Here is a 14,923-nt window from a genome sequence, read left to right as displayed (position 1 = left end):
AATTAGTCCGGTTTCAATGAATCAGTCCGGGAGCACAAAGATAGAAAATGTCTGTACTGTAAAGCTGTACATCCTCAAGTAAACAGTTCACAGTCCAACACGGTGGAAAACAGCGGACAACATCTGGGATTCCCCTCGCAATTTAAAAGCGCAGAAACAACATTTCACTCTGGGGTTAATTTTATTAAGCGCAATAACAGTTTATGGTCACACGATGGCAGTGTGGGGAAAGATGACAGATTTAGTCAAGCGGATTGGTATGCTTTACATTGAATGTTTGTGTCAAAGAGGTAAAATAAAATAAATAAATCACTTTGTCGGACTTAAGAACAAATCGGACTTACAAACGTGCTCACCGGAACGAAACTCGTCTGCAAGTCTGGGACATCCTGTACTAGAATCTACAGTGTAACAAATTTAAAGGTTGATTTTGGTATCAGCAGCCATGTTGATTTGACACCATGTGCTGTAGTTGGAGTTGAGGAGATTTTCCTAGTCGAAGGTCTGAATTTTAGCATTATGAGATCTAGTTGAAATCAGTCTCAGTGTACAGTCTCCTGTATTTTTGCTGTCAGTTTTTCTTTCTGCTTACTCTGTATAAACTTGCTAGCTAGCTTTTTTCCAAACTTTACACCAGTAAAACCAAACAAGCGCTCTTAAATGGAAAACTGCGAATCCAAAGTTGTAATGAACATAGTAATATTCAACCTTAATTCATGAACAGCCTAAAACTTTTATTTTTATCAGTACAGCAGTCATTTACTCACATCTGTGAACCAGTAGTGAAGTAATATTTAAAAAGGAAGCCAGTCGTGCCCACATCCGTAGTGTTCTCACATGCCCACATTGAGCTAATCAGGTAGATACGACCAAATCCCATTTTGTGCCCCATATGTGTGTTTAATGGATGCCGTGTGTGGATGGAGAGCAAGAGCACATGTATGTGTTTGAGAACATCAGTAATTGTTGCCATATGTAAATGACCACTTAGCTCGGCTACAGCCCTCGTGATAACGTCGTGATGGATTTTAACGAGGACATGCAGAAGCTCGAGCGCCCTGACACGACAGCAGAGAATGCTGTGGAAATACTCAGCGTCTCACAGCTCTCCGTGTGTGTGTGTGTGTGTGTGTGTGAGAGACAGTGTGTCACTGCCCATCCATCTGTGAAGCCGAGGACGATGGAAACCATCAGTGGTAAAAGCTTTCTCTGATGTTTGATTAGAAGCTGTTAAACTGCAGACGAATCCGAATGTGACACGAAACCTTTGACGAAACTCTTACAAGCGGCTGGTTTTTTTAAGTGTCGTTTAAAGAAAGATTAAAACAAGAACCTTCCAAACGTCCCTCCGAAACATCCGCATGTTGTGCTAGGCCAGCTGAAGTTATTACATTTATTACATTTATAGCCTGAAAACCAACCTGTGTGTAGGGGAGTGTGACAGAAGTATGAAAGGACAAAAATGAGCAAATGAAAGATTGATGAGATTGCTGAAGCTGAGCTGTAGAGCGATCAGAAAAAAAAAAAAAGGACTGTAGGATAGAAGAACAGTGACAGGTTGGGCGGCTTGGATATTGATGGAATGATTAAAACGAGAAAGACAGGATGAACGGTTGGAACTGAAATGACAGAAGAAAACCTTAATCCGAACACAGAAGACACGAGAGTAGGGACAACGAGAGGCTTGAGAAAGAAAGAATTTCTCACCGTATAGAGTTCATTAAGAATCTTCATCAGGTCCTCCTGCAACTGGAAAGTGATCTCTTTACTCTAGAGAGAGAGAGAGAGAGAGAGAGAGAGAGAGGGAGAGAGAGAGAGGGAGAGGGAAGTTTTTGGGGGTTTTTTCTCCAGAGAAAAAGGTCAAATACAAAAGGTCTGGGTTTGGGTCAAACTCATATCTAAAGCAATGAAACACTGTTTGAGACACCTGATCTGAACACAATGGCGAGCTCAAAAGCTGTTTGGGGAGCAAAACGCCATCCTATTACTTTTAGCCGTCGAGTTCATTCAGGCTTGGCGTCACATTGTGAAGAAGAAAAGCAGATAAAGCTTCTTGTGAGTCGAAAAGCATTTAAGATCATACCTATATGTTAACATTTTCCCCCCCAAATACCAGTTTATGGGGGAACTGTTAGAAGTGTATTGCTCGGTACACTGTTGCTAACTGACAGCATTCAGGATACACAACTTCAAAGCCACCTAGAATGAAAATCTATCTTTTGATCATTTTGGACAGATTAGAATGTGTCTGTTATTCGACACATTTATAATATTTCTGTGAAAACAAAGCTGGTAGGACCCATCTCCGCCTCAGCTCTGTCCAGGAAGCGGCATTTTATTGTGACACGAAAGACACCACAGACATGTGTTTTGACTCAGACCATTGAGAAGCTTACAGCAATGTGTGTGTTAAACATTCCACATCAGACTGTTGTCTTTAAGAGGGGCAATTCCAATGCGGGTTTGGTGAAAACACTTAGGCTCAAATGTGTATCTTGACTCTCTGAGAGTCGACTTTAGATTGTGAAGATTCAGAATTTAGGCACACTATGAGCTTCAAGTTGCTAACAATAGCTTGTATTGCATGCTGAAGCAGGATAAATCTCTGGGATAGTAATTTTCAGGAGTAATGATATGCAACATAGACATGGTTCACGGACACAAGAGTGCTATTCCACCATTAAATCATTAACTGTGACCCGTTTAGTGATATACAGTTAAAAAAAGGGCTGATGTGGTGCTAGATCACCGGGTATAAAGACGAGTATGTTGGCGGCTAACCACTAGTGACTAACCTAGCGTTCTTGCTGTGTTTCAACATTTATATCACTAAACAATAAGGACAACATTGTTAATAAGATATACACATAACAAATGGGTGTAAACCCTTTTCCTTTGCTTCTTTAGAAATCTGGGTCAGAACAGCCTGATAACAGACTAAAATACTTTATAATGTCCTGAACTTGTGTGTTAAAAATAGCTTAAAACATTTTCTTTCTCAGTCATTTAAAATCTTTGCACCAAGAGAGATTTTGGCATCCTATAAAATTTATACTAGCATGTTTAAAAAGGGGTATGTCACCTTTCAATAGGAAACCTATGTAGGACTATGATGAGAGAATAGGTAGCTCCTCCCTTTTATTAGAAATGCACCAACCACATTGTTAATTTAACCTGATAAAACATTTTAACCAGCACCAAGGCCAGATATTCTCAAAACACCGTGCAGAATGTTTTTTTTTTCTTTATCCAAATAAACCTTACTGCTCAGAATGAATTCTAAGAGAAATCCACTAGTGCAGAGAGCTACTACACTGAGAAATGGCCTTAACTCAATTGAGAGGGGAAAAAAATGAGAGGGAAGAAAATTGGCTTAAAAGGACCATTTTCATAAAATCTAATATCAGCCATATGAATTAAGTGATATGAAACACACGACTCAACTACAGAGCAATAAGACCACTCTAGAAATCACATTAGGACCTAAAGTTCTCCCAAAATAGAAACACAATTTCTTTTTAAATTAAACCTCCAACATACAAGTATAGGTCATACAAGTATAGGTTGGACGAACTCATCTGCTGTCTTTCTCACCCACCCATTCAATGACCTATCCATTTCCATTCATCCAATACTTATTCAGTAAGATATCCATACACTCTACCTTCATCTATGCTTAAATTAATCCAATAATCTATCCACTCAAATAATCTACACGGGATCTTTCAGTCATTCAACCATCTATCAATTCTTCCATTTATACATCCACCCACTCAAATCCATCTATCCACCCAATAATCCATTCTCCAACCATCAATTATTTTCATCCAGTTCAGTATCCACCCATTAAACAATCTATCCAACTTTCCATTATCCATTAATCTGTCCATCTTATCCATTTATTCACCCACGCTTTCAATAATCCATCTATTCATCCAACAGCCCAATACTAAATCCATTTAACAATTATCTCCTTTCATCCATCATTCTATCAGTCCATCAATCCAATGATTCATCCATCCATCCATATCTAATAATCCATCTATCCATATCAATCATCTATCCATCCATCCAGTAATCCATCCAGCTGTTTAATAATCTAGCCTTCCAATAGTATATTTAATCAGTAATGCATTCACAGTGCTGTGAAAAAGTATGTGCCCCTTCCTGATTTCTTTTTTTATTATTCTTTGCATATTTATTTGTCACACTTGAGTGATTTAGATCCTTACAGTAAGTGTGCCTCACTCCATGTCAGACAGGTTTTATTAGAATGATTTCTTGATTCAACAGGTCTGGCAGTGATCTAACTCAGCTTTCCAAAAAATGTGGTTAACAAGGCAATTATTTTTTCGCACTGGTCCAGGAAGGTTTATTAAGCCTTTTCTCATAATAAATGAAATAATCTTTCTTTTTCTATTTATTATTATTTACTTGGGTTATCTTTATCCCCAAAAAATAAAATAAAATAAATATCAGGCAAATACTCTCACAGAACTGTCCCCATATAATCAATCATCCTATTATCTATGCACCTTTTTTTTTTTTTTTTTACATGTTCATCACCCATCCATTTAATAATAAACATATCTGTAAATTTCAACAATTTAATAATTCAGTTCACTACAATTATCCGTTTATCAACTGGTCTAATAATCAACTCATGCGTCTAATATTCCACTGGTCCATCCAATACTCGCGTCCATTCATCCAAAAATACATCATTTGTCCATACATCAGTCCATCCGTTTCTAAATCCTTAATCAGAAAAGAAAACGTACTGTAATACAAATAGGATCTCTAATCTAAAAGTGGTCATGATTACACGGTCACCTCACAACGCACATGCTACACAACGCATTCACGTCTTCTTACAGCGGCCATCATTTGCTCACTAAAAGTTTGTTTTGCACCACATTTGTGTTCTCACTTTCTTGAGCAGGCGGTTGTTGTCTTCGCTGACGTGCGAGAGACGCGTGATGACGTTGTTGAGGTAGAGGTCGCTGAGTGTGGCGTGGTCCTTGCTCTCTCTCCGCACTTGGTTCAGCAGCAGGTACCAGCAGTTTACAGGCGACAGCAGGTTTTGGTCCTTCCTGCAGCAAACATCACAAACCACGTACAGTATTAGACATGTGAGGAAACATCTGACAGGATCACCTGAAGAGACTCAAATTAGCTCGAATCCCACTGAGAAATATCCGCATGGTTGATGTGAGGATATCATAAGAACATCAGACTTTATAAAGGCATTTGTGAAGGAAAAACCCTCCATGTGATTCGCTCTTTAATGCTTAAACAAGTTCCTTTTTTTTCCCAGTAACCACACCAACAGCACTGTAACTCTGCCTGGGTGGCCGCCGGGTTTGCTATTTTCTGATGTTGCTTTTTTTTTAATGGTTACGGCTTGCTGGTCTTCCAAAACCCACTAATGAAGCTTTTTCCAGTGTGTCCTCAGGAAATTTCCAGCTTTTAATGGGCTTCTGTACTACGACTGACTACGGGACTTTGCTTTAAAAGAAGCCTCAGTTTTAGGGAAAAGAATCTCCCTTCCCTACGACTTCATTAAATACCAACACAGGCACTACAGGAAGTTCAGGAAATGTATCCGGGCCCAGAGGAACCATATGCATGACCCACAAAAGAAACCTCGGGAAACATTCCTGGTGTGGACAATATGACAAATGAATACATTATTTTCATGCTTTCTGTGCTCCAGTATGTGCACATGACAAACTGGTAGTAGTGGAAAAGGTTATTGTGTTGCAAATACCTAAAATATTTCAAGTAACATCAGAAAGAAGACCCATTTCAATTATATTTTCCTGCTAACTATAAAGCATGAAAATAAGCAGAAATTTCCCTTATACTATCCATTTCTATCCAACATTTTGTGCTTGTAAATACATTTGCATTTGAGTTTTCTGTAACTCAGGATAGGTGTGCTATTTTGGGTTTCATTGCATGGCAAGCACTGGCATGACATTCATGTTCATAAAGAGTGACTGCAAACTTCCAAAGCTTATGTACACGTCTATAAAGTCTTAAGAGTCCTATTAATACGGGTGAGAAACAGGTTCAGTATACAAACAAGGTGATCATTAGGTATGCGCTTTTCGGCTATATAATAAAAGTTTGCACTTTTTATAATCTACAAGGTTAGATTCTCAGGATCTCATACTCAGTAAGATTCTTTGGGGCAAAAGGGTTCATCAGGCAGGGATATTAACACAGGGATCTCTGAGCAGACATTCAGCATAATCGCCCTGTGAGGACCTGCAGGATGGCGGCACAATACACACAAGTGAAGCTGTGCGGTGTGGAGAAAAATCTATTCATGCAGAAAAAAAAGAAAAAGAGAAAAGGGGTCTTTTCGGCTCTCTTACACTGCCTTTTCTTTTTCTGGGGTTTCATCCTTTTTGCTGCAGAATGGAATCTGCATTAATGAGATTTTTCTCTCTTTCTCTCACACACACACATACACACACCATGACATGATGAGCAGAATACATAAAAGGAAAGAGGAGCGGTTATCTCCTGCCATCTCACTGCCAATTCTCATTGGATTTTTTTTAGCCAATAAGCACACAGGAAGGAGGGAAACTATAAAAGATACCACGGGATTCCTAATAACGCTTCTGCAAACCAAAACCAAGAAAATAAGACAAGGAAATCAGTATAGCGGTCTAGGAAGGACTACAAAAAAACTACATTTATCAGATTCCGCCAACACTGTGTGAAATAATTGTATTTTTTACATTTGCTTTTTAATCTTGCTCATGTTATCTCCCTGCGGAGATCGTGTTGAATAAGGAGCAAGTCTAACAAACGTAAAAGCACTCCGTCTGCTTAAGGGGGTATAACGCCTCGCTAGCTGTGTGTGATTACATGCTAAAATTATACTTGTTGAGAAGTTACAGAAGATACATGAGGTCCAGAAGTATACTGCATCACTTGGAGGCCTCCATCACTTTAGAGGCATACTGCATCATCTTTCCAACATGGTGAAGGAAGTAAAACAGGCATGGGTATTTATGGCTGCCAGCTGAACTGGGTCACTGACGTTTATTGATGAGCTGACTGCTGATAGAGGTATTATGATTTATTAATTCAGAATCCTAAAGTGTATAGAGCTGTACTTTCTGCCAACCTGGTAGGAGAGCGCTTCACAGTCCCGATGGAGGGATAATAACCCAAAATCACAAGAAAAGCAACTTTTGCCCAACTTTTGTTGGGCAAAGTAATTAAATGTTCCTAAAGAGCCGGGCTGTTGTGCACACCTCAACCCAATTGAGGACATTGTTCACTTCCTGAAGACAAAATTAAGAAGTAACTGAAGGCAGCTGCAGTAAAGGCCTGGTAAAGCATCTCAAGGAAGGAAACACAGCATTTGGCCATGTGTGTGTGTGTGTGCCATGTGTTTGGCTATGGGTTTCAAAATGCAGGCAGGCTTTAACTGCAAAGTTTTGGCATCTATGCAGTTAATATATTTCTTATACTTATAATTGTTAAAATGCTCCTAAACAGTTAATGCAATATATTTTTTTTAAACCTTTTGAATTAAAGTTAAAAGTCTACGTTTTAATCACATCTTGATTGCTTCATTTTAAATCCATCGTGGTGATACAGAGGCAACAGAACAAACATGGTGCCATTGTGCAAATACTTTTGGACCTGACTGGATATAGCAGGAAATGTCACAGGTTTATCCTGTAATCATGGCTAAATGACAGATAAAGAGAAACCTATGCTCACTTGTACTGCTGGTGGTCCTTGGTGCTGCGCGTCTTGGCCATGAAGCGCTCAGCCAGCTTCTCCAGGTTGCGCGAGTACTCGCTCTCGATCTCGGACTTTTTGCGGAAGAAATCCTGCAGGTCCTGGAGAAGCTGCACTCGCATCTCCGTCTGCTGCTCCAGACATTTCTGCTGCTCCAATAGCTGAGAACGAATCTCTGTCCAAACAAGCACAAAAAGCATGATGAATAAGGAAAAGTGTCAAGAGTCTTGTCTAGTTCTTATCCTAATCCCGATATTCCTTTCAGGTTTAGAAAGGATTAGGAGGAGAACATCGATAGACTTTAATTTGGCATGGTTAGGTCAGTTGATCAGTGTTATAGAGCCGACATGACAAAATATTCTTGTAACCAGTGTTGGGTGTAATGCGTTACAAAGTAGCTTTAGAGTACTCGGATTACCTTTTGATGTAACGAGTAATCGAACCCGTTAGGTCTGTCATTTAAGTACTCAGTTCTTTGGTTAGATTTTCAAAAATGTAATCGTTATTTAGACAATTTATGTAATCCGTGAGCCAGACAGCAGTCATTCCCAATCCATTAGTGTGTGTGTGTGTGTGTGTGTGAAAGTGTGTGTGTGAAAGTGTGGGGGCCAGGGGTAGCTCAGTGGTTAAGGCATTGGACTACGGTTCGGAAGATCCCAGGTTCAAACCCCACAACCACCAAGTTGCCACTGTTGGGCCCTTGAGCAAGGCCCTTAACCCTCAACTGCTCAGATGTGTAATGAGATAAAAATGTAAGTCGCTCTGGATAAGAGCGTCTGCCAAATGCCTAAATGTAAAATGTAAATGTAAAATGAAAGTCATCCTACAAGCCCCGCCCCTGATAACCCACCCCCCTCTGTTATAAGTGACTCTATACCCCTATCTCACCTGTGTGGTTTGACTATGCGAGGACTGACGAGCGGGAAATTGGAAACCTAATCACAGCGCCAACACTCGCGGTGAATCATGATGAACCGTACTTACGGCCACCGCGCGAAACTGCATAGGTGAGATAGGGGTGTTTGTAGTTAACAGATTATGGGCCAAACTTCATGGAGTGATGATGGTAGAATAATTATAAAGGTCTTGACTAAAACAACATGCATGAGGAATCACAAAGGAGTTTTCATTTTCTGCAATGGAAAAGTACTCGAACTAGTTACTTTTATCAGAAAGTAACGCTGTAATGTAACTGATTACTTTTTAAAAACAGTAATTTTGTAATGTAGTTAGTTACGTCCCTGCATGTAACTCTGCTTGTAACACATCATAATATGTTGAGACTAATTTACAAACAGGATATTATTCTTACAGTTAACACAATCTTCTACCACGAGAAAACTTCCAATCATCTTATCCAGCGTTCAGCCATTTTGCAAAATCCCCATTATAATCTCTCTATGAATTTAAGATTTACACACTATGATGGTTCGAATGAATCTGGATATGGTATTACTTAAAAAAGAAAAAAGAAAAAAAATCATGCAGAAGAGTTGATTCTGTATTTAAAAAAATAGAAAAGAAAAGAAAGAAATAGGACTTGTGTCCAATAACAAATTAAATAAAAATAACATACAGATAGAACACAAAAATGGCAACTCAATTTAAAAATATGTTAATATTTTTAATTCAATAAAGTAATTAATTGTAAAAAGACGTAAAGTTTTAAGTTTCAAATAAAGATTTAACCTATATATATAGGTTCTGGTAGTTGATGCAAATTATGTGATCACCTGCAGAGGCGGTGGCTATGAACAACTCAAAATTTCCAAATTAATAAAGACAAGCAAGAACCCAGTGGAAACGATGTTCTGTATCACTGGAATAAACTTCTCCAAGCTGTTTGAGAAACCACCTCTTCACTAAACTAGCTCCGTAAGATAGTGTCTACAGTCCTGACATAGTGTAAGGTTTACCTAAACCATGATGCTGTACATATAGTGCACGCTACAGACACATCAGCTGTTACTTAGGCAGAATAATTACCATAAATGAATGACTGGAAATCACTGGAGTCACTGGTATCACAGAGTCACTGGTATCACAGAGTCACTGGTATCACAGAGCTCGGAGTCAGCCACAGAGATATTTAATAATTGTAAAAATGGTGGAAGAAACAAATCCCACTGGACTTCAACCAAATGGTAAAGACGAACAAACCCATGATATAATGCTTACTTTCAACTTATTTCAGTTAATACTAGAACACTTCCTGTTCAAATCAATTTTATTTTATTTGTATAGCGCTTTTAATAATTGACATTGTCGCAAAGCAGCTTTAAACAATCAAAAGAACTATTTACATTTGTAAGTTTGTATTATTTACCTAATAGTTCTGCTCCACTAATGTGATGGGCCCCAAGAGTGTTCCTATTAAATATATATGCATCTCGTGGGACATTTCACTGTGTGCATCACTCTGCTCCGACAGAAAATCTCACTTACAGTACTAGGTTTAACAACCATCATCAGCAGGAGACAGGCAAGCCAATTTTACACAAAGTACCTTCAACAGAAATGTATAAAATCAATGTGAGCTACTGTGGCGAGCTAGCTAGCCAGGTAGCTGTCAAGCTATAATGAGTGTAAATTCTTCTGGGTCTATTTCCACTTGTACAGCAAAAATAAACAGAAGATTTGTCCATAATATCACTTACCCTAAAATTATTTCATGGTCACATATGCAGTTTTAAACTGATCAGCAATAACATTAAAACCAGATTTTGGGTTCCCTTTGTGTCCCTGGAGTGGCTCTGGCCTTTTGGGGTGTAGCTCTGCAGGGCTGGGGGTGTGCTGGGGTGTCTGGCTCCAGGATGATTGCAGAGGATCCTTTTAGCCCCAAGGATCAAACTGGTTCAAAGCGGTTTTGGTGCACCTTGTTAAGGCGCGCGTGGCCAATAGGCAAAGAGCTTAAATGAACTGACCCGGCCTTCAAACTCCCAAGATCCCAACACGAGTGAGCATCCATGGGATGCACCGGACAAACAGGCCTGATCCACGGAGGCCCCACCTCACAACCCATAACACCCATAGGATCCTCCGTCATTCATCGTCCTGGTGCCTTACACACAGTACACCAGCAGTGGACATGCAGAGCACACATCGAGATGCTAGAGCCGCCCCTGGGGAACCTAAAACTACATAGGTTTGGCCCTGGTGAGCCTCGTGCATGGTGGACTTTGGTGCACTTGGGCTGCATTGGCCTTCTATAGAATCAGACCAGACAGGCTGGCCTTTGGTACCCATGATGGTTGAGCCTTGGGTACCCATGATGACCTGGTATATAATTGATAATCAACGTTAATTGAATCACTCGGCGGTCCTGTTAACATTATGGTTGATGCACTGTATAGTTGCAGGAGCTGAAGGTTATGCAAATTTAATGCACATCATTCTGCTCAATCGATATGAGACTACAGTAAATGGACTTAATTAGCTAATCACATTTTAGTTAAAATCCTATTACTTTGTCGGATTGTTTTCAATCCTGCATGACCACTACATTAGAATTAGCTACTACATTTCCGTGCTTCTCTTCGGAACTCGCTAGTAGTGATTGTAAATATACAATCACGGCACGTCACATAAACATTACTATCATTTAGTATTATCAGTATTATAGTATCAGTACTATTATTCTCACGTGAAGTGAGGATGATGCTTTGAACTAAACGGAGCATGGCGTACAGTACAGTAGTAATGAGAGCAGTAAAAATGGTCTAGTGTACATTTCCACGTGCTCACTGAAGCACGAGGGCACATTTTCTGCCTCTCCCAACATTCACGCTCGTGCACAACACTGCCATCACAACTCGCTTCCGTTACCAAGACAACAGGTAGGGGAGTATTCCATCGGGGTCTGTCTGTGTGTGTGTGTGTGTGTGTACAAAGTATAAGTGTGTAAGAAGGAGCATGCGGTATTCTTCCCTTTCTTATATACCCCCACCCCCTCCAAACAGACCAACTGCTTAATGTCACACTGGCTGTCGGTTTCTACGAGCCCAGAATGTCAGATGAGATGGCTGGCAGCCTGGGCGCTCCGTGTGGGCGGGTGGGTGTGTACATGTGTGCAGTGTGCGTGTGGGATGGCTGGCAGACGGGAGCGTGATTGCTGGAGAGCGATCATGTTAATCGAAGTGTGTGTGTGTGTGTGTGTGTGTGTGTGTGTGCTCAGTCTTTGTAGAGTGGTAAGCGATTGGATTATAACCAAGGTGACTCTTGGATCTGATGCAGCGAGGCAAAGGAAAAAGTGGAGGAAATAAACATAAACCTAAATAGGACAATGTGATAAAGGAGCGGCACAGTTCAGGTACAATAGATCTGAACTGCCTGAACGGAGGCAGTATTATAGGTCAGGGCAGTAGTACAGTATGAATTTGACTCCGTGACTCATTTCCACTACGAGCTTTAAATACATGGGCGGATAACAGGATTTAAAAAATAGAAGAAAGCAGGACAGACTATGATTATGTGGCTCTGGAAAAGCTATGAAAAAAGGAGGGAGAGTGTCGCATTATTGCCAAGCCAGCAAGTTGCGCCGTGGCGGTCGCATGCACCGCTGCACCCCAAAACTGCTGGAACGTGCATTGATGGCAAAGAAACAGCATGTTGGGGGAGGACGTGGGCTACTCTGAATGCAGTTCTCTCTGGATTTGATATAGAATCAGCCTCTTGTTATGATGAGAAGATGAACGGTTAAATAAAGAAGAGGTTTCTGTGGATGGGGAGTTAAACTCCAGATGGATTACACTTTACATTTGTGTCTATATCTGCTTTTTTAAGCTCAGTGAATAGACTGTGGCTAGGATATGCTGCAGGGGAAAAAAAAAAAAAAAAGACACATCAAGCCGCTTTCAGCCAGATAGACAGCAAAGGAGATGATTTTAGCTGTTGCAAGTCTGGCTGGATTGTAAAAGTGGGGATTTTTGCTTCTTAAAAAGTCGTGATGTGGAAAAGCCCTAAACCAACGTCAAGAGAAAAAATAAATAAAAATAAATAGCATCACATCTCACAGATAAAACCTACACTTGGCTAATATGAGGAGCGGTCATAAAATTTGTATTATCATATGAAAAAATATATATATATTTATCCAAATTATGTCTCCAGAAATGGGGACGTCCATGAACCTTTCATCTTGTTAAAAAAAATCAGCATTAAAGGTATGCATGATGCCGCCTGAGGGTCAAAACCAAGGTGAAGAGATGCGAAATGCTCCAGCCCATTTACTGTAGCTCACGGAACGGTGAAAATTTGCGGGCGACGTGGGGTCCCAAATTCTGCCTCAGCCTCACTCCTGATATTTACATTTAGCCAACTGGCAGACGCTCTTATCCAGAGCGACTTACATTTTTATCTCATTATACATCTGAGCAGTTGAGGGTTAAGGGCCTTGCTCAAGGGCCCAACAGTGGTGACTTGGTGGTTGTGGGGTTTGAACCTGGGATCTTCCGAACCGTAGTCCAATGCCTTAACCACTGAGCTACCCCTGTTAGCTACTAGCTCAGTGCCTCCTCCCCCCTACCTCGCACCCAGTGACTTTCTCTTTCATCACTTAAAGAAACCACTTTGTGGCAGGCGTTTCAAAGACGATGACGAGGTGATTACAGAGGTGAAATTTTCCTTAATAGCCAAAAAGAAGACCATCATCCATCGTTTGGGGAAGTGTGTAGCCTTAGGTGGAGGATACGTGCAGTAGAGGAGGACTACTGTAGGCTCACGACCAATGTTCATTCTCATTACATTGTTTTTTCCTAGCAATTATAACAATTTTATTACTTTCCCTCGTATTCAGCTAGGTTTTTTTATTTAGTAATGTTAAAACACAAATAGGCATTGGTGACTCAGTGGTAGGTGTCTCGCCTGCCATGTGGAAGACCCAGGATCGACCCCACAACAAAATGGCCAAACCCCAGCCACTGGATACAGCGCCGGTTCCAAGCCTGGATAAAATGGTAGAGTTGCGTCAGGAAGGGCATCGAACCTATTGTATGCCAAGTTCAACAGGAGCAGCCGAAAAAACAAACACAAATAATATGAACTAACAATAAAATATTAAGACAATTCCCAATATTATACATTCAAATCAGCTTTTTACTCTTTACACACATTGCTTTATTGTTAACTACTTCATAATGATTTTAAAGGTGGATTACAAAAGTACTGTATTTCCCACCTCATAATGGCAAATTATTCCAAAATGCTCTATATTACATGAAAAAAAAGCAAGAATGTGAAGCAAGAATGTGAAGTGACGTCCTGAGTGCTGAAAAGAGGCGGAGTGACGTCCTCGAATAAGCAGGAGGACTCCCGCCATAGAGCGGGAAGGAGGAATGTCCAATGTGCAGCTAAATGACCTTAAGATGTCTGAGACGGAGCAGGGAGACGCTCAAAATGGTGTCCTCAACGAGAGAGGCTGGGGGACAAAGACGTCTTCGTCAGAAACGTGTTGGGAGTTGACTCGGGAGACATCACTGGTGGATGTACACACACATCACAAGTCATGAAAAAATAAGTAAATAAACCCTACCGTTGGCCGCACTGTCTCATCACTGCTTTCCGTTCAAGGCTCATGTCTCCCCAGTCGCTGCTGTGCAGGTGTGAACGTGTAACTGCAGAGTGAGCAAAAATGGACGCCCCACTTGTGATTTGCAGGAAAGAAGAGCAGCGTGCAGTGATTAATTGTTTGTGGTCTGAAGGCATCTCCAAAAGAACTCACGGGAGAGCATAAACAGAAGCGTTTGATATCTGCAAACTATATTTGAAGCGATACTCTAAGGAACGTGAAAGTTTCTTAAAGAGAATCATCGCTGGTGAAACAGGACCTGAGAGTAAACGGCAGAGGAAGGAACGGAAACATCCTTAATCACAGACTGAGAAAACGTTAAAAATTCAAGAATTTAAAAATTGAAGCTCACAGCTCAACAGTGCTCGTTACAGTGAGACGCTTATTGAAGAGCTGAAGCCTGGACTTCGGACAGGACGTCTAATAAGGCCATCGGGATCTTGCATGACGATGCACGTCCTCACACTTTCGGCCACCTTGTCGATGCACCACCAAAGTGTCATTTTGAGGTGTTAAAGTATCCTCCTTAGATTCCTTTTCTCGCTCCATCAGACTTTCACCAGTTTGGTCCCCTGAAAGCAGCCG

At 40.6% G+C, this 14,923-nt stretch overlaps 1 protein-coding gene across 1 annotated transcript in view; it reads right to left on the bottom strand.

The window, feature by feature from the left end:
• Window positions 1–14,923, bottom strand: part of srgap1b (SLIT-ROBO Rho GTPase activating protein 1b) — a 52,694-nt gene that overhangs the window by 26,218 nt on the left and 11,553 nt on the right. Inside the window, exons 2-4 of the mRNA XM_053508903.1 lie at window positions 7,753–7,948; window positions 4,931–5,093; window positions 1,708–1,770 (exon numbers count right to left, since the gene is read on the bottom strand). Coding sequence (XP_053364878.1) covers window positions 1,708–1,770; window positions 4,931–5,093; window positions 7,753–7,948 — 422 coding nt within the window. The remainder of the gene's footprint in view (window positions 1–1,707; window positions 1,771–4,930; window positions 5,094–7,752; window positions 7,949–14,923) is intronic.

This window comes from Clarias gariepinus, chromosome 12, assembly GCF_024256425.1.
Source record: "Clarias gariepinus isolate MV-2021 ecotype Netherlands chromosome 12, CGAR_prim_01v2, whole genome shotgun sequence".
Taxonomy (NCBI): domain Eukaryota; kingdom Metazoa; phylum Chordata; class Actinopteri; order Siluriformes; family Clariidae; genus Clarias; species Clarias gariepinus.
The sequence above is the reverse complement of the archived record's forward strand: the minus strand, read 5'-3'. Positions and strand labels throughout refer to the sequence as shown.